At 44.8% G+C, this 20,614-nt stretch overlaps 1 protein-coding gene across 2 annotated transcripts in view; it reads right to left on the minus strand.

Annotated features, from left to right (window-relative positions):
* Window positions 1–20,614, minus strand: part of ARHGAP27 (Rho GTPase activating protein 27) — a 54,975-nt gene that overhangs the window by 8,061 nt on the left and 26,300 nt on the right. For both annotated transcript variants that reach the window (XM_066627219.1, XM_066627220.1), the window contains 11 exons: window positions 12,683–13,126; window positions 11,304–11,501; window positions 9,522–9,641; window positions 8,719–8,786; window positions 7,468–7,555; window positions 5,944–6,048; window positions 4,499–4,597; window positions 3,669–3,771; window positions 1,722–1,847; window positions 1,367–1,465; window positions 1,034–1,111 (listed from right to left, as the gene is read on the minus strand). In XM_066627219.1, coding sequence (XP_066483316.1) covers window positions 1,034–1,111; window positions 1,367–1,465; window positions 1,722–1,847; window positions 3,669–3,771; window positions 4,499–4,597; window positions 5,944–6,048; window positions 7,468–7,555; window positions 8,719–8,786; window positions 9,522–9,641; window positions 11,304–11,501; window positions 12,683–13,126 — 1,528 coding nt within the window. The remainder of the gene's footprint in view (window positions 1–1,033; window positions 1,112–1,366; window positions 1,466–1,721; window positions 1,848–3,668; window positions 3,772–4,498; window positions 4,598–5,943; window positions 6,049–7,467; window positions 7,556–8,718; window positions 8,787–9,521; window positions 9,642–11,303; window positions 11,502–12,682; window positions 13,127–20,614) is intronic.

Consider the following 20,614-nt stretch of genomic DNA (forward strand, 5'->3'; position numbering starts at 1 on the left):
CTCACACTGCCCCACCCACCTCGTTCACAGCTGCAGAAAAGCAGCAAGGCAGTACGTGGAGCAGAGCAGCCTCTCCCCCCAGATGCCTGGCGACGCCCCTGGAGAATAGCCACACCTCTTTAGGGACGAACAGATTGAATACCTCAGGCCTGGGGCAAGGGAAATTACTTCCCCTTACCATGGGTAAAGACACAGCAGCCCCGTGGGGCTACTCGGATCTGTGCCACCTCAAGAAGTAGCGTAAATCTGAGCAAACTGGGACTGCCCTGGGCACCCAGGAATGGGGTTAGAATCCGGCATAGCTGCGGGATCCTGGACCCGCCTCCCGTTCCCCGCCCCCCAGAAATGGCCGTCCTCCTCCACCCCGAAACACTTCCCTTCCGCCTCCTCCCTGCTCTCCACACGCCCCCATGCAGACACCTGCATCAGCCAAACCCGGCCAATGCAACTCACCCGTCCTCTGGGGCTTGAAGTGGAATGGGGAGGTCAGCGCATGTTCGTGTGCTGGTCTAACTCCTTTACAAGTGGTTCAAAAATGCTTTACGGTCCAAGTGCGGGTCTGAATTGCACCCTGCATCTGTTAACTTCCACTTGCAAAGGGCATGTTGCAACTTAGGAGAAACCATAGTTTCAGGCCAAACTAGACATGAAAGGAAATGCATAATGTGCTCTGATGTTTTCCTTTTTGTTTTGTCAAAGTAGCACATCATGGGTGGGCTGTGAAATAGGGCAGAGCAGCTTTAGCACTCTGCCATTGCTACCGTTTCAATCCAGATTGTGCCCTTTGCATACACTAATTTTTTTTTAAAGCGAAAATATTTATTTCCCTAATTAAAATAATGCCAGGAAGGGCATATTTGAAATTGAAACCAATGCAGAGGCAGAGTGCTAAGGTCCCCCAATCGCTTGCCACCCTTCTGTCTGTGTCACAGCCCACCACGCTATTTCAAAAAACAAAAAGTACAGAGGCACGCAACACGTTTCACGTAATGTCTAGTTTGACCCATCGTGGTACAACTCTGCAGTCTCTTACCATGGTCCACCTTGTAGCGCAGTTTCTGTATTGTAGCTAGATTCCCACTTATCCGGTAAAGTCCATCAATATCCAAGCCTGTGGAGTAGAAATGACAGCAATTTATTCACTGTCTATTATCTGGGAAACAAAGTTCTGAGTCTAATTAAATCCTGCAAATTAAAGCACACTTACACAGACATTGATTTATTTCACATAATTTATTGTCCACTGCGAAAGGAGCAAAATTATGCAAAATAAAAAGGTAGTTTAATTTGCACAATACTGTATATACAAATAACTGAATTCAAAATGTGGTGTGCTTGGGCAGAGAATTTCAGTTCAGTTCTGTACCTCTGTTCTCCACGGTGGAGATGCACTGCTGAACAAACTGAGGTACGGTGCTCTTCTCACGATCACATAGAACTTGTAAAGGGCATCCAAATACCTGATCTAGACAAAAAACAACAAAAAGCCACATAAAACCCGGCCAGAAACACTACTGTAGCATACCAAGTTAATGCCATGCCAATAAACCGCTGGTAGTAAAGGGCAAATCTATACATACATTTACGCATCTTGTTTAAAATGCAACTATACAGCTAAACGTACAATAAAGGTGAAGATCTCCAAGGAATCAACTAAGCCATCAAAGACACTCCCAGAAGGATTTTTAAAGAGCTTAGACTCTTATCTCCCAGAAAGATACCTTTGATGTAGCCTCGCTCACGAAGGGACTGAAGTGTTGGCCGCCTCTGCAGAAACTTCCGGAGCTTGTTGCGGACTTTGCTGGTATCGCTGTCCAAGTTGAGGGAGCTGGACGAATGCCAGGAGGCTGCAGAATGAAAAAGTTTGACGTCTTAGGGGAGGGGTACACATGAAAGGAGAGAGTAGTGTTGTAACATTCTACTGAAGATCGAACTTGGTATCAGAGGGAGAGAGGAAAAAAAATGGTAAAACTACCCTTCTAAGCTGCGTCTTCTCATACATGATACAAAAGTGCATTTGACTTCTCTCAAGTCTTTGGGGGGGAACATATAATTTCTATTGGTGAGAATGTATGCTCAGTTTTAAAACTTCTCGCTTTTCCTTTCTGTCCTATACAAAATTCACCTGCACAAATAGGCTAAAACAACATTCTCAAACTGCACATGACCTGATGTGCAGTGGGTCATGACATGATGCTCGCTGTCATGCCACAAAGCATTGCTGCAGTGGTTTTCAAACTCTCAGGGAGAGTTTCAGCCACTGTAAGTGCTTGCAGGGGCAGGGGGAGGCAGCGATGTGATCCCCAGGATTGTGCTGCTCAGGGGGCTGCAGGGGCTTATCCAAGACTCCTGCAGCCTCCCCGGAGTTAGGGTAGCCTGGTGCTACCTTTGGCAGGGCTCCCGCAGCAGTGAAAGTGAAAAGCAGTGAAATGCTTTAGCGGAGGCAGGGCGCGATTGCTCTGCTTTCACTGCTGCAGGGAGCCCTGCCAAAGGTTGCACTGGGCTCCCCGCACCCTGGAGAGGCTGCAGGAGTCTTGGGTAAGTGCCCCTAAGCCCCTGTAGCCCTCTGAGCAGCACAAACCTGGGGATCGCGTCGCTGCCTCCTCCCTGCCTCCAGGCTGCCCCCACTCCTTAAGGGGGCAGAGGCCAGGGCCCACAGGCTGGGGCGTCGTGACATCCCAGTTTGAAAAGCCCTGCATTACTGGGAGCCTCTGCTTCTGGGTTGCACCGGGCCTGTGACTCACTCTATTGGCCTTTACGGCCCCCAGAATGCCTTGTGGAAGTGACCAGAACTGGTTTCCATCAGTGACTTCTGGTTTGCTTCTGCAAGGTAATCTGGGGCCCACAGAGGCCAACACCTGGTCACCGGCCTGGAGCAACCAGGAAGCGGCCTCTGGAGGCTCTCAATAATGCTTTGTGCTGTGACAGTGAGCATTGCGTTGTGCCCCACTGTGGAGGACGAGCTGGGGTGCAGCACTATAATGTTTAGGAACCACTAGACTAGAAGACATGCAAGACAGCCTTAGTTTGTTCTAGAACCAAGGGTCAAGAGATCTCCAAACACATAAAACATTGGGTGCTACAGTTATGCTACATCAGTACAGGAATTCAGGGTTGGACCAAGACCTCTTGGCACCTGAGACAGCATGGCAACTTCTACCCCCACATAACTGGAGACACACCAGCCTCTGTTCCCCCTGCTTCCTGGATTGGAAAAGGAAGAAGGCGAGATAGCAGAAGAGAAAGTGTAGAATAGACACCTCTCCTTCACATTATCTCCATGCATTTTGCTCCTTCCCCCTCTTTTCCAATTCAGGGAGTAGAAGAAGCAGTAGCAGAGATAAGTGGGCAGATGGAGGCAAGTACCCCCCCCATCAACCTGCTACAACTGCCTCACAGTCCAACCCTATCCAATTTTCCAGTGTCAGAGCTGCTGTGCCAACGGGGTATGCACTGCTTCCTGAGTTGGGGAGGCAGTCACAGAGGCCTCCTCAAGGTATGGGAACATTTGTTCCCTTACCTCCGGGCTGCTTTACGGTTGCACTGGTGCTGGAAAGTTGGATAGGATTGGGTTGTCAGTCAGCCTAACAGATTGATTAGCCCTGCAGGAATCAAAGCCAATCAACCTCAAGGGTTCAGTGCAAATGTTTACAGTGGCTCTGTACTACCTGGACTCTTCTTCTCCCCCTCTTTTTCTCTATTTCCAGGTTGCTCCTTGGATTTCAGGTCTCTTGAATTCTCCCCATTGTCTTCCACAGGGAAATCTGCAGGCTGAGGAGGAGAGAAATACAAAGTCACCTTTGTCACAGGAGTCACAACTATACACCTCAAGAATTGGCTGCCTGTGAATGGAACCTGCTTCCCTCACAGTTCTTGTGACAAGCACATGTTTGTAATGCTCTTTGCATACCACACACTGAGCACTTGTCATGCAAAACTCAAAGAGGAGATGCAAAATGGTGTAAGTTAGCTAATCAAAGCTGTGCACAGGTAAGAAAATCAACCCTAGTTTGCATAATCCATGTTTAGAATTTGCTCTATTGAGCATTTGGCACCTGGAATACACAGAATTCTAGCGTGGCTCACACTAGATGTAAACATCCCAGAAGGGGCACAAAGCTGTTTTTCTCTGATGCATATTGGCCATGTCTTTCCCCCAGGGTCTGTGCTTCCACCAGAAAGTCCATGCTTTGCCCTTAAACTGTGTATGCTTGGAATCAGTTGTTGAGGCAATGTTGGGGCCAGTCTGCTGGAGACCCTGGACCAGAGACCTAACTGGGCCCTTATGGCACCCTCTGCCTGCCCCCTGATGGCACAGTGGGCACTGCCACTGTACAAATGTTTCAGGGGTTGACCCAGCCAGGTGGGCCCTCTCAAGAGTGTGGGCCCTCAATCTGAACCAACATCTTCCCTGGCCAGTGTACTCAACTGGGTCTCCTCTGAAATTATTAGCAGGTTGGCAGTATATGACCAACTCCTCCTACATGGTTCAACTCACCAGTCTGCTGATGCTGTCAGCAATTGCCTCCTGCCACGTCCTGATAATGGTCTCTGAATCATGATGAATCAGGTACTCGGAGCCGTCCTGTGACTTCAGCTAAAACAGAGCAACCATTTGGGTGAGGGATCAGGACAGAAGATGTTCCCTAGGATCCTGTCATGACTCTGAAAAAAACGCTCCCAAATTTCATTCTCAATGCCGTTGTCAAGAATTTTGACTTTACATGCAGAATGCTCCAGTACATCAGATTTCAAATGGTGTTGAACTTCAAACTACACTGGTTTGTAGTGTAGTTCACTAATGTAGTTCTTATTCTCGGGTCTATTATTTAATCCCAGATGCAAGCCAGATAAATGAGAACTGGAACAAGGGAATTCTCTTTTCATATCATATACACTTACACTGAGAAGATCCAATTTTCATAGACTGTCCAAATGTTGAAACATTCTTTGCCAATACAGGCATTCTCTGACTGGCCTTCTGCATTTGATGCCGTAACACAATGTTTGCAGTATGGCTTTTATGTTCCTTTTTGAACATTGCACTTTTTGCTAGTGTCTTTAGTGCTTCTACAGGGTCACTCCTGAAAACCATTCTACACTAAGGAAGGTATAGAATGATGGTTACACAGTGTGCCCAGACGTGCCGGTGACAGTTTCTGGAACAGGTTTTGATGGGGTAAATGTATGCAGGTTTCTGTCCCCCATTGCAAAAAAGAACGTCATATACACTTATACTAACTTTTAACTCTGAGGTTCACAAGATACAAATACACACACTGTGCCCCAAACAAACTTTATTGATTTAAAGCCATCTACATTTTTTTTAATGAGTTCCATCACTTTCCAAGAGCAGCAAAGTTTCTAGCCCCCTAATGCATATCTCCCTTGTAGGATGAAAAGATGCACATTTGTTGCCAAGAACTATGTAAAAGCAGGCAAGGCTGGCCCAAGTTCTCACCAAATGCCGACTTTCCTTATTTGGTGATGCACCAGCCTGTGTTCTTCCACTCCTGGGTTTGAAAAAGGAAGAGGCAGTGTTGGGGAGGAGACAGTTGTGGGCTAGAGCATCTGAAACTATACTTGCTCTTCCTCCTTCTCCAATCCTCTTCCTTTTCCATTCCAGAGAGTGGGAGGAGAAGCAGTGGTGATGGGCATCCTCTACAAATTGGCTGCCTAAGGCAACCGCCTTAATTGGCCTCATAGATGGGCCAGTTGTACAAAATTATGCTTGCATTTCTCCAAGGCATTGGAAAATAAACTTCCTGAATAGATGTTTGCAAAAAGAGCGATACTTTCTAAACTCAGAAACACATAGTAGAGATGGCATGGTGAATAACAGAGCTCTGTTATGTAACAGAGCTTCTTTCTCTCCAAACATTGGCATCATTCAAAATGATATATACAGAAGCACATCACCATAAATAGTGGTCATTCCTTTACCTCCAAGACATGCTTTTTACTTGATTTGTCCTTAGTGGCCCACGAGAGGGTTGCTCCACGAAGATCCACAGTGTGCTCTGGGCTACTCAACACAGAGGGATGTTTCTGAGTGCAGAGGGAAGAGAAAAAGTGGAAGTGACACCCAAATCCACATTAAGTGACTACTTACAACTACAGTAAGAATAAGAATCCTTTCCTGATTTATCCACCAAAATTATATCCTGCACAGGAAGTGTTCTTAATCTATTCTAGATACCCTAATTCTCTGCCTAAGCATGTGCGAGTTAACATTAAGACTTGGTTACGTACACAATTTTCTTGATTGCTTTAGCTTTTTCTTTTAATTAAGAGCCAAAGTTACTTATTTAAAAAAAATTATATCCCACCTTACCAGTTTGTTTAGAATTGCAGTTTATAATGTAAAACAATTTTTAAAACACTGCATAAATGAAAACCCAGTCCCAGCGAAATTCATACAAAATAACACAACAGCAGATAAAAAATACATTATAAAGGCAGACAGACCAATAAAAGGACTAAAACAAAGCAAGTGAAACAGTAAGTTGAGGCAGAAGTGGCAATTTCATAATTTCCTACCCATCCTCAGAAGCCAACTGAAACCAAAAACTCTTCAGGCCTTGCTGGACATTTTCCAGTGAAGGGGTCAGTCTTAAATAATTGAGAAGATAATTCCAGATGGGCAGTGCCACAACTGCAGCCACACTTTTCATCTGTGACAGAGGCAGAACTCTCAGCAGGACCCTGTCTGATGACATAAGGAACTGGGCCGAACTATATAGAAGTATACAGCCCTATATGGCCTGGTAATGCCAGCACCTTGAATTGGGCCCAGAAATGAATTGGCAGCCAATGCAGCTGCCAGAGCAACAGCCCAACAGAAATGAAGTGATGCCTTTAAATTATCCTGGGTGCTGCTGTGCACAATTTGGGAACTGAGGCCTACTTTATCCCAAATTAAAGTACAGGCATGCCCCCTTATCTGCAGGGGTTTGGCTGCCACCTATTGATCCAGCAGTAACTGTGGTTCCAGAAAGACCCCCAAGGGGGAGTTTGACACTGGAAATTATGGAAAATGATGGGACCAGGGATAGCTTCTTTAGGAAGGGGCAAATCACTGTGACCTTCAAAACACTAGGCAACACTCCATTAGGGATAAACTAACCATCCTCCCCACCCACTTGGCCAGGCCTCCCTGGGTTGATCAAATAAATCACGACCCATGCTGCACAAGGGTCTCACACTCCAAAAGATCCTACACACACCCAAAGTTGAAATTAATGAAGACAGAATATCTTTTTCATGTTAACCCAAGACATTGCCCTTGGGCATAGAGACCCTTAAAAGATTATGCAGTCTAGCTTTTATAATGAAAAGACATGGCACAGGCATTCCATGGGGGGGGGGGGAGAAAATTTGGATTATTTCCCCCTATCTCCTGTACCCCATGAAATATCAACAGGTTGACCCTGAAACGAGGGCAGCAAGCAAAAGCTGATGACGCACCACACCGCCAGAAGCCGAGTGCTTTGAGTCCTTGAAAAACATCAGGACCCCACCTTCCAGAACTGTCCATGAGGAACTCCAATTCTTCCTAAGAGGAGACAAGAACCAGAACATCTCAGGCACAAAAAAGAATACAGTAGGTGGTGTGAAAGAGAGGGAAGGAGAGGGATTCTAGCTCCGTGAGAAGGGGTGTTTGCCCTCAGCTGTCTGCCCAACATTACTAATCCCAGCTCCTCCCTCAGTCCCGCTTCCTTACTCTCACCACCATTTTCAAATAATTTTCTGTGGCATACATGCAATTCCTTCCTTTTATTACTACAAAATCAAGATACCATGACCTAGAGGGGTTAAGCATCTCTCTGTGGAATTAGGGCCTCATCTGGAAAGGAAGTTCCAGCAGGGTAGTGATTTCCAACTGGTATGTGACAAAATATTTTATTATTTTATACTACCCTTCCTCAAGAAGCTAAGGTGATGTACAAGGTTCCTTCCCTCATTTTGTCCTCACAACAACCCTGTGAGGTAGATGAGGCTAGTGTCTGGCCCAAGGTTATCCAGGAAGCTTCATGACTGAGTGGGGATTTGACTGCCCATGTCACACCCCCCCCCCCCGAAGGAACTGTGGGGATGTGATGATGTCACTGCCAATTATTTTCACGTTTTGGAGCTTGGAATGGTTGTGAGCCCCTCTGAGCTGCCAACTGCTTTTTTGTGAAAAAAGAGGTCGGCTGCTCAGAGCAGTTCGCAACCACCCCAAGTGCCTGCAAGGGGGGGGGGGAGTGCAGAAGAAAGTATTGAAGCAATGCAGAGGCATCCCCCCCACTGCAGTATCTTCTCCTGCACCCCCCTACACCATGGGCAGGGAGACAAAGCAGGTGGGCCAGCTCCAGCTCTGCATTGGAATCCACTGTTGGGTGTGTGGGTTGGCACCTCCTCAAGGCGTGGTACCTGGTACCCCCTCGCTTCCCAGCTACAGCACTGCTGTTTGTCTTGCCATAACAAATGTCTGGGAAACAATGAAATATGGAAATACACCAAAAAAAATCTCCTTATTCTTTGCTTAATTATTGCACTGGATCCAAACACTTGGTTCTTCACCTCTTTGCATCTATTCCAGTTTTGCAATTGTTCCTTTTTATTTAAAAAATGTAATTAAAAGGATGTCAAAGCTCCTCCATAAAAAAATCCAGGATCATTCAGCAATGTGATGGTGGTGGAAAATCCCAGAATTCACAAGCAAGTCACTCTTACCTAAGACGTTTCCCTTTATCAGCAGTTTTTGCCCGTTGGAGCATCCCAGCCTTTTCAAGGGTCTTGAACTGGTGGAAAAAAAAAAACAGGATAGGCTGTGGTTTAATGATGTCAAGAACCTTGCAAGAAAAAGTATCAGATTCGATGTTCCCATTGAACGTTTCTTGCTAAGGCAAATGTCTTTGAAAAAAAGCCTGGCTGGATCCAGACAAAGGCCCACCTACTTGAGCATCCTGTTTCCAACTGTGGCCCACTAGCTGCCTTTGCGAAGCCCACAAGTCAGAGAGAAAGGCTTATTTCTCTCCGAGACTTGCTCCCCTACAACTAGTATTCAGAGGTTCATAAAGCTCCCTATCATGATTGGACAGCAAAGCATTTCTCAAACTGTGGGTCGTGACCCATTTGGCCAGGTGGGTCATGAGTTGGGGCCCTTCTGCCTTGCCTCCATCTGGCTCCAAATTGGAGCCAAACTGATGCAACTGGAGGCCACTTCTGGGTTGTGACCCACCTCCAGAAACCACTCCCCCATTGCACTGGGTTTGGGATGGCCTCCAGAGGCTTCTGCGGGCCTCAGAATGCCTCTGGAAGTGAATTTGCATCACTTTTGGTCACTAGCATCACTAATGAGGCAGAAGTCTCTTCCGGTTTCAGCTGTCTGGAGGCCTGTTTCAGCTCATGCCAGAAGCAAAGGTGGGTCACAGCTCCAGTAAGTTTGAGATAGAGGAGTTAGTCCCACTTCCAGTTTCCTTCCCACAAACACTCCCATCCACCTCCAGTCCATGACACCTCATGTCTTGCCTTACCTGTTCCTCCTTTGAGCCAGAGAAAGCCGGAAGATTGGCTGACCAGTTCCCAAAGGGACTGCTGTCTAGACTGGACCCACTGCTGTTGCTGCGGTGATGACCGGACACAATCAACTGAGCCTTTATTAGCAGGAGCAGCATGAAACAAAATTATTATTATTATTATTAACAGTATTTATATACCGCTTTTCAACTAAAAGTTCACAAAGTGGTTTACAGAGAAAAATCAAATAACTAATGGCTCCCTGTCCCAAAAGGGCTCACAATCTAAAAAGATGCAAAAAGAACACCAGCAGACAGCCACTCGAACGGACACTGCTGGGGTGAGGTGGGCCAGTTACTCTCCCCCTGCTAAATAAAAGAGGAGCACCCACTTGAAAAAGTGCCTCTTACCCTATTAGCAGGGGAAAATCAAGGTGTGTGGTGGATTATTAACAGATCTTCAGTATCCTGAACTCCTGTCCCATCTGGCTATGTATGTTGATAATCAGCCACCTCAGTGGCTCTCAAACGTTTTCTTTACACAGTACCCCCTAGGCCAATTGTCATTTTTTTCCATGGCACCCCTCACTGTGTTTTCCTTTAAATACCCCAGGATGCCTTTAAACTACCCTGGGAGCCACAGTGCCTAATTTGGGAACTGTATAATTTGGGAACTGTGGCCTACTTTATCCCAAAGAAAATAGCAGTCTTATGTCAAATAGATGGGTCCATGCCACTTTAAATATAGTGAAAAGGACATAATTTTAAATGATTAAAAACACCATTTTCCTTGCAAGTTAATCCCAAAGTCAGGAATTAAAAAATCTTCACCCTTACTAGGATGGCAGAAATTCAACATGTGCAGAGCAAAGAAGAGGCGGCAATGATGTTTTCACAAGGAGGCTAGTTTTATTTTCCTCCTTTTAGTAACCATCTTTTCATTACTGGATTATTTGATAATGATCAGTTGTTATTTCTTAAACAGGTACTAATGGCTAGAATCTCCCCCAGCGAATCAAGATCATTGGCAGCTGCCACCACTCCGGACACACTTACCAGCCACAGCAGGGCTCAGACTAGTGTTCTGCTGTGTATAGGTGTGGCCAAGGGAGTAAAAACATTTGGAGTGTTGCAGTGCGGCCAATAAGGAGGAAACCAGGCCTTGTGCTTTTTTAGCTCGGCTGGAGGAGCCTCAGGTACAACAAGTGGATGCTGCTTGCTTCTGGGGGAACTGGCGATACTTTACAGACTAGCAACGTCTCCAAGTGCCTATCGTCTTCTTCCTCTCATGTTCAAATCCCACTAAATCACAAGAGCTCTTGCAATAACTTATCCAAAGATAAGTCTATTAAAGCCTGTAAGTCAACCATTTTCAACCACTGTGCCACAGCGCACTGGTTTGCTGTGAGTGGTCCACAGGTGTGCCACAGGAATTTGCGGGAAAGTCATTTATTAGTAGGGCCAATGACGGATGTGAGCCCCCCACTGGCAGCATGGTGTGCCTTGTCAATTGTCAAAAACCTGATGGTGCGCCTTGCCATTTTAGTGCCTTGTCAGTGTGCTGTGAGATGAAAAAGGTTGAAAATCACTGCTGTAAGTGAAGTTCCTTCATGCTGCAGTTAAATAGCTGTCATTTAATAATGTCACAGTACGACAGTTAAATTATAATCTTATATGCATGTGTTTTAGTGGAATCTTTATCCATCTCCATAGGATCTCATGTTGCCTCTTGGTAGGACTGGCATGACCATCCCCCTCGTTATCCCTTACTTGGCATAAGGTCCCACAGCCTCGTCTTACCGTATCCGAGATGTAATGGTCGCCATCAAACAGTTGCCCCTCCGGGTTGCCGTAGGAACCCCAGCTTTGGTATGCTGAGGGAACACAGGGATAGGTGAGTTGCTTGTGGTAAGAGCCCACTGGAGAATAGTCTTCTTCAGGGTAGTGGTCAAGTTCTTCAGGAGAAAGGCTGGGGTAGTCAGTTTCTGGAGTTGGCGGCTGAAGAAGAATCCAGAAAAAGATCAGCTCTACATACACACAGAGCAGGTCCCTCCTTCCTTCACAGCCCCCTAAATTGTTATCTCCTTATCAAACTATGTCCCTTTTTACAATGATGGTGAGTAAAAAGACTTCTGAAAGGGCTACAAATCAGAACTTTTCTATGGAATTGCCCAATCGTATAGTATAGAGGCCTTCTCCTTGCAATATCCTAAGTGGGCATTCACCAACCTAGCCCAAACCCCCATACAAAGCAAGGCACCTTCTTTTCAGGTGCTCCCACAAATCAAACTACGCAATCCAGAGAGACAACAGTGTGCCACAAGCCAAGTGCCTACAGCCAGTTTACTATAACGGGAAAAGACAACTGGCAACCTGTTAACTCAATCCAATCTCCTGAGATAAATTACTCCTTCACCTCTCTGTAGCCCTACTCAGATTTTTTGAGGCATGCTAAGAAGTCTACTCACACACTGACTCATAAAAGAAAAATGATATCACATTGTGCAAGACAGAACCATTCCACACCTTAAAGATAAATTTAGCTTTTGGATTTTGCATGTACATAAAGCTAAAACCAAGCACAAGTGTTCCATTGTGGTAAAACCCTTTCTGTTTGGGGGGGGGGTCAGGTTGTGTAGCCACATGTTTTTACCCCTCACAGAGAACAAAAAAAGTTGGCCTCCATTCACCTTCAAGTTATGCTGCTTGACACATGAAAGCCCTTCCCTTCTCTAATCCCACACGTCTGAAGACTACTGGCTGTCAATCAGTGATGAGGAAAGGCACTCTTGTCCTTCGCATGTCCCAACACTGACAGCATGATAAAACTTTTAAAGTCCTGAATTTGCTGTAGAAGAGCGCTTGCTTGCAAAGGAAGGCACAAGGATATGACTTGAGCAAATGAGTCAAGCCACAGGCTATAAGAGAAGGCATTTCAAGGTTTGATTTGACCTTGTCACACATGACAAATTGTCACACATGTGCAATACCATGTGAGAACCAAACACTTCCTGGGGAACTTTGCTGGAACGCAACTGTATATCATCAAATGTTCCAACTCTGAAGTCATAACCGACTTCAAACCCCACTGACTAGATCACCTGTCAGTGGACCATACGGCTCCATCAAGATTTATCTTTCTCATTTTAATCCCCCATCAGCCCTTGCCCTTCATTTACCCTCTGATCCACAGGACTATAAGGAGCAACTGCAGTCTGCATCTCCAGGCAGCTGAATGTTTCTTCCCCTTGGGGTGCGTCCCACGACGTCTCGCCTGTGGCTGTGTTATAGAAGAACACCTGCCCACTGGCCTCGTCTAGGTATTGGCCCCACTCTGCAGGTGTGGCAGGGCTGGGGGCCAGCGAGGGGGAGTGAGAGTGGACAGGGCTCACGCTATCCACCAAGCCATCAAAAGGAGACTGCCACGTCGTCTGTCCCGTCTCTGGGTTGTAATAGAACAAATGACCACTTTCTGTGTCTGTGTGGGTCTCCCAGTTGGCCAGAGGGTCACAGAGGTGTGGCTGGAGTGTAGATTCAGTGCTGGTGGAAGCAATAGTATTCAATTCCCACTGCAGGTCTTGTAGATTGACATACACTGGATCCGTGGCTGCTTCCTCACATGGCTGAGGAATGAATAAATAGAAGTCATCCAACCGCATCATTGAGTATGACACATGTGCAATGGATTGCAGAACCATATAACCCTCCCATGGTAGAAACTAGTTGGATTTCTAAAGCTTGATCGACTTAGTATGATTAGACCCATCTTTTTCTGGAATCCCAAACCTCTTCCTCTCCATTGTTAGCAGCTTGTTAACTTATATAAATATGAGTGCATTTAACTTCCTTCGTTGATCAGTATCTGCCACATAACAACAGAACCTTCAGATTCTCCTCTCCTTTCACCATGTTAACATAACTTTTCTAACTCATGAGAATATAAGAAGCGCCCTGCTGGATCAGGCCCAAGACCCATCTAGTTCAGCATCCTCAGCCCACAAGCAGGGTATAAGGCATACCCTCTGCTACAATTCTTCCCCTGCAACTGGTATTCAGAGGCTAGAGCCAGTGAGCCTAGAGGTAACACACAGCCATTATAAGCAGTAGCTATTGATAGACCTGTCCTCCATGAGTTTGTCTAATCCCCTTTTCAATTCATAAGCTAATGGCCATCACCAGTTGCATTGGACATCCTTCTTCTAGTGTTGCAAGAGAGGGAGAAAAACCTCTATCCATCTTCCTCGCTCCATGTGTAATTTTATAAGCCCCAATCATGTCCTCCCTTTTCTCTAAAGCAGGGGTGCTCACACTTTTTTTGGCTCGAGAGCTACTTTGAAACCCAGCAAGGCCCGGAGATCTACCAGAGTTTTTTTTACAATGTTCGCGCCATCATAACATATAACATTTATGTGTACAATGTATGTTGGTGTACCTTGAGCCCCACTGAGTATAACAGGACTTACTCCTGAGTAGACATGCCTAGGATTAGGCTGTGAGGCTGCAATCCTAGCCACACTTACCTGGGAGTAAGCCCCATTGAGTACAATGGGCCTTACTCCCGGCGTTTCCTCCCAGAGGCACCTGAAGGGGGGGATCGGCACTCCGTGATCTACTCATTTTGCCTCGCGATCTACCGGTAGATCGCGATCCACCTATTGAGCACCCCTGATCTAAAGTAAGAAGCCCCAAGTGCTGTAGTCTTCCCACAAAAGGAAGGTGCTCCCCCTTCACTCCCCCAATTTTGGAAGCCCATTTACCAGCTCTGCAATACTGAGCAGAACTGTACACCATAGATTTGTATCAAGACATTATAGTATTAGCAGTTTTATTTTTGATCCTTAACATAGCACTTGCACAGACTTGGTCAGTGTTTTCATTGTGCTATCCACCACAACTCTAAGATGTCTTTGCTGGTTAGTTACCAACAGCTCAAGAACACACCAGCGCATATGTAAGGTTGGAATTTTGTGCCTGGATGTCAGGCCTTTGGCATTCCAGGCCCTGAATTGTTATAAGCCAGGATGTGGCAGGAGAGGCCTTGATGTCCAGGCCTAGTATGAAATGTAAATTATAGGAACAGCAGCTGGACTGTCTATGTTGCTGATTAGCAATCAGCTGCACCAGTTACAGGTGGGAGTCACGTGACTTGGGGAGAGATGTGTGCAGAGTCACATAGGCTATGGTGGAGTGGTGCAATGCACCACTAGACAGCCAATCAGAGTGGGTCACAAGACTGTCTTGTGACTATGAGGTCACCCTATTCTGATTGGCTGGCCCCGGTATATATGGGGCAAGCACAGACACCAAGGTGTAGGTTGTTGTGGTGGAGTTTCTGCGTGCCTGGCTGCTGGTTTGTGTACTGATTTTGGACTGGCTTCTTGTGACTGTGACCTGCTGTATCCCTGACTTCTGGACCGTTTGACTGACTACTCTTCTGCCTGCTCCTTTTACCAGTACATGCTTCTGCAACAAACAAGCCTATGCCTGCTTCTTTGGCTCTCTTTGGGATCGCCTGCTTCTTGTGCTGTCTTCCTAGGCTCCCGAGCCACTCTGCTATCAGGAAAGCAAGGGCTATCCTCCCCTGCAGACCTGACACTGAATGGGCTCGATGAGTCACATTTTCCATTAGGTTGCCCATTCACCAGTATCAGTTCACTCAATTTTCAATGCCCTGTGAGTGGTCAGAGAGGCAACACTAATTCCCAACAGACTACTTGATTAATGCTTGAAGGGGCTCTAGGCCTTTCTACAGTTTAAATTAATGGTCCAGTACTTAAGAGCTTTTGGCTCAAATTCTCCCATTTCACCTGAAGGGTGGAGAACTCTGACTAAGGTCAGCTTCTCTGATTGGCTGTTACAAGCTTAGCCCTGCAGAGCTACATCCAACCCTGACTGACCCAAATCCAAGTGGGTTTAGCCATCCTTTCCCCTTATTAGAACATTTCTGTCTATTAAAAGAGTGAACCTAGGAAAATCAAAGTAGGTATTTTCTTATTTCCATGAGGCCTACTTGACTACAGTATAGCCCACAACTGCCTAGAAGCACAGATAACGTGTGGACGATTATTTGAAACAAAGGACTTTTTGAAACCACATTATGCTTGCAGGAAGATGTTTTTAACTGTTGAAAGACAAGATTGATATCAAGAAAAAAAATCCAGATGCTCACAACATAAGAACATAAGAAGGGACCCACTGAATCAGGCCAAGGGCCCATCTGGTCCAGCTTCCTGTATCTCACAGTGGCCCACCAAATCCCTGAGGGAGCACAGGAGACACAACCTGCACACTGGTGCCCTCCCCTGCATCTGGCAGCTTGCCTCTGAAACAAAGCACTTACACATACCTACTATGACTTGTAACCTGTAATGAACTTTTCCTCCAGAAATTTGTCCAGTCCCCTCTTAAATGCATCCAGGCAAGATGCCATCACTACATGCTGGGGCAAGGAATTCCACAAACTAATCACAGGCTGGATAAAGAAATATTTTCTTCTGTCTGTCCTAATTTTCCCAACACTCAACTTTCGTGGATGTCCCCTGGTTCTGGTGTTATGTGAGAGAGAAAAGAGTGTCTCTCTATCCACTCTGTCCATCCCCTGCATGATTTTGTCTATCTCAATCATGTCCCCCCTCAGGTGCCTCTTTTCTAGACTGAAAAGGCCCAAACATTGTAGCCTCTCCTCATACGGAAGGTGCCCCAGCCCACTTATCATTTTGGTTACTCTCTTTTGCACCTTTTTCATCTCCACTATATCCTTTTTGAGATAGGAACATAGGAAAGGTACAGTATTTAACAAACCTTGTATTCTTCTATTTTTATGCCTCTTACCAGTTTTAAAGTATGGCTTTATCTTCCTTTTTCTTCTACATGCCATTTAATTCTGATTCCCTTTAAAATACATTTCATTTTATGACTATTTGCATACTGTGCCTTCGAGTTTCCAGCACTGCCTACTCTGTGTCATTGCTCTGGCTTGCATATCCCCAGATATTATTTCAATCTAGACCAGTGTTTTTCAAACTGTGGGTCAGGACCCATTAGGTGGGTCAGGAGCCAATTTCAGGTAGGTCCCTATTCATTTCATTTCAATGTGTATTTTATTTTTAATATATTTTAAAAACAGATCAGCAACTGCTTGGGAGAATTAGGGGGGTTCTTTATTTTAAATAAATTTTTAAACTTATACTTATTGTAAATTTTTAATTTACTTATTTATTAGATTTGATTTTGTTGTATGGTAGGTGTTAAAATTTTTCCTGTTTGATGATGTCACTTCTGGTCATGACATCACTACCAGGCTAATGACATCACTTCCAGTGGGTCCTGACAGATTGTCATTCTTAAAAGTGGGTCCCGGTGCTAAAAAATTTGAGAACTACTGATCTAGACAATGGTAGCATACTGGAGGGACTTCATTTTAAGTAAGCTTCAACCCTTTGATAAGTGGCTAAGGGACAGGGAACAAAGTTAAACCAAGAAAACCCTCTGCTCAACACACTTCCTTACCTGTTGAGATTTGCACTAGAGAAGCCTTGTGTAAAATCCCTTTCATCAAAAACAACCAACAATATTTTCCTAGGCAAAATACAGTATTACAAAGTTTTGGAACCACAACCAAATAGATCCTATCTGGTAAGGAGACCAAGTAGAGTCTGTTTGGTTGTGGCTCCAAGATTTTGTAATATTTTGCCTAGAAAGGTTGGTGTGGCCCAATTCTACCCAACTTTCCAGCACTTATGCAGCCACAGTGCAGTCCTGAAGTAAGGGGAAAAAACATTCCCTTACTATGAGGACACCACTTTGACTATCCTCCTACTGCAACAGCGTGCACCCTGTTGATATGGCTGCACCAGTGCTGGAAAGTTGGGTAGGATTTGGCTGTAAAACACTTCATTAAAATGTTGCATTTCAAAAGTGAGAGATACAAAATATTTTCTTCAGCAGCACTATCACGTGTTTCCGTTGTGGAGCGGTGTAGCTCTCTTGCTCCCTTTCGAAAATGGATTTTTAAAGGATTCTCCGTGCCTTCATTTTTTTAAATGTAAAGACTGATGGTTTTTAAGTAATCTTAAAAGGAATTGGTCCTTGAGATGGGCCAGCACTTGCAATATACAGAGATAACCAATCAGTATCCATTTTACAAATGGGGAACCAAGATCTAGCAGCTCATCCAAGGAGGAAGCTGGGGGTGAATATGTGCATAGGGAAGATGGGAAGTTGCAAAATGAACTCTTTACTTAAAAATAAGGAGGGGAAGGGAAAGTGTGGGGGCTAAAACAAGTTATTCTCTCTCATACAAGAGGCACCTGGCTGCAGTTACGCACTGGTGCAGTTACCCACTGGTAGAGTAAAAGACTCACCAGATCTTCAGAGAGACTCATATCTGGTGTTCAAGGCTGGGTCTTGGCACAGGTCCCAGACTGAGGGGTTGCTTATAGATTATACCTTAAGCTTGCTCACAGACACTCTTTCCTAGTGTTGCTCATGACCCCAAGGTCAATCTCAATACTGAAACACAGGTTCTGGGCTTGAGGTCAACCTCAATACTGAAACATGGGTTCTGGGCTTGAATCTTTGATCAAGTTAAACCTCGTGTCAAAGGCAGCCTGGTTCCAGCCCCACCAAGTTTGGTTTATCATCTCTGCTTGGACACAAATTTAGCAGTTGTAGCTTTTTATGGCATGGAGATAAAATTATGGGGAAAGCATCACCTGCTTGGTTTTTTTGGGTCAAAGTGAGGTCAACACACATGGCAACAAGCCTAGGGGTGGGCCAAGAAACCTGGATTGAAGGCAGGCTGAGTCTGCCTAGAAAAAAAGAATGCAATGTTTTGGGGGCTGGGTAACCTCTCTCTCTCTCTCTCTCTCTCTCTCTCTCTCTCTCTCTCTCTCTCGCCATTGTGGAGGTGCTGGACTGCTATTGTTTTAGGTACAAGCATTACTTATCTGTAATTACTGGTAGCATTACTTATCTGTACCTGCTCAATTTATCCATATTGTTTGGTAAGCAGAAAAGACCACAAGTCTCTCAGGCTGCCTGACTCAAAAGAAAAGTGTTCTTACAAAGCTGCCTTGGAATGCCCCATCACCAGGGCATCCATCATTTCCATCACAAATGATTATTTTCTCTGCTTGTAACATGTGCAGAATTTTAGAGATTGGACAAGATAAGATCTAAAAATTCTAATATTTGCAAAAGAGCTCAAATCTTCCAGCTTAGTTTGATCCAGCAAAACTAGCCTCAACCCAGCTTTAAATGGACAATTAAGTTTTGCACAGTGGGACTGCTAATCTTTTTACAAGTTCCCACTTATTTCTGGACCCTTAATAGCTGTTTAAGTGCAAAAGTTAACCTGGAATAAACTGTGAATGGAATAAACTGTGAATGGAATAAACTGTGAATGGGTCAGGGCCCATTCTTAACAAGTGGATCCTGCAATAAAATGTTGCATCTCCGCAAACCCATTGTCCACCTCAAGGATGCTATAAGCTGTTGAAGGTCCAAGCCTACCCCACCCCCATGTTCTGCTGAGTTCCCCCTCCCCAACAGATGCCTCAATATCCTATTACTCCCAAGAGCTACTGAGCAAGCTCAGTCTACATCAAGCTTTTGGGTTTTTCCCATTTCTTTACAAATTCACTTCAACCACCTAACGTCATAATATCAGTTAATAATAGATGCCTGTGAGGTTTCCTGTATAGGCAATTCTCCTGCAAGGGTAGGGGGTCAGAGCAGACTCTGTAGGGCAAGTGTATGCAAGACACAGAAGCAGACATTCTATATTTAGAGAGAAGAAAGCACTGCGAATTTATCAGTTTTAGAGATGGCTGTAACAGCTGCAGTCTGTGAATCTGATACAGTGCACCCTGAGAAAGCAAATCCTAACTAAACACCATTGACATCAATGAGACAAGTTAATGATGTCCAAATACCAGTCCAATTGATTTCAACTATACTTATTCAATGTTTACTTTTTTGAGATATAGCATATCTGCTAGTTTTGTACTGTGTCGGCATAACATGCTTGCTTTCACTGTATTTGGCCAATTTATAAGTAAAGCCAATATTACAAAGATGTTAGAATTCTTCCATGCTGTCTCAGGCAAAGGCAACATTGTAACATGGCTCCAGAAGGGTTCACCACAGGGGAGTGTGTAACAGCACCACAATCAGGTATGGGAGTGATTTTACCTTTTTATTCTTTCTTCTCAGTTCTACATCAATGTAAGAATACACACCACCTGGACAGAAGTGTCACTGAAATCAAGGAATTTAGTTTGGATATTAATGCAAAACATGATGATGAGGTTCAAAGCCTGGAATCAATGTTTGGTGCTGAGCAGAAGTTGGATCGCTTCAAATTGTTAGGTGCTAAATAATCTGTATGTTGCTGTACAACTTTTTAAAATGCAATACAACAATTGCTCCTACCCATAGCTTTGGAGATAAACAAGACCCAAAGAAAAGATAAGTTAGGGAAGAAATAAGTCTTCAGCAGAACAGAAAGACGTGGCAGTAACAGGGGTGGGGGGAAATCAGTGGGCACCAAGGACTTGATTTTAAATCAAGTCAGAGAAATATAGGTTAGAAGTGTGCAGGGCGAGAGGTCATCAGAAGGGACCAGAACCTGAACCTGAAAACTGCTTCGGAGACATTTTTTCAATGAACTGGACATAATTCACATGCCTAATGTGTCCTCTTTGTTGCCTTGATCCTCATAATGGTTCAAAATAAGTAGCTTGGTTATCAGGCATTCAACTTTTAATTGAATCATTCATGTTTTATTTTCCTGTTCTATATATTAAAACAGTTTTTAAAAATTTCTTTATGTCTCTTGCTTGTGATGTGTTCAAATCAGTCACAATCCCCCTTTTTCAGATCGGTGTCTGAACTAGAACTGAACTTGAGAGTTAAACTGAACTGATGAACTTGAACTGGAATTGAACCCAAATTTGTAACATTTGACTCCCTGGTCAGCAGACTATGGACCAAGCTCTGTGATTCAGATGCAGATCCTTGAATAAATTTTACATAATTCCACCAGGCCAGTGCTGTTGGCACACAGGGGAAGATAACACAGGACTTCCGTCAAGGAGCTTACAACAGAG

This window comes from Tiliqua scincoides, chromosome 5 (genome assembly GCF_035046505.1).
Source record: "Tiliqua scincoides isolate rTilSci1 chromosome 5, rTilSci1.hap2, whole genome shotgun sequence".
Lineage (NCBI taxonomy): Eukaryota > Metazoa > Chordata > Lepidosauria > Squamata > Scincidae > Tiliqua > Tiliqua scincoides.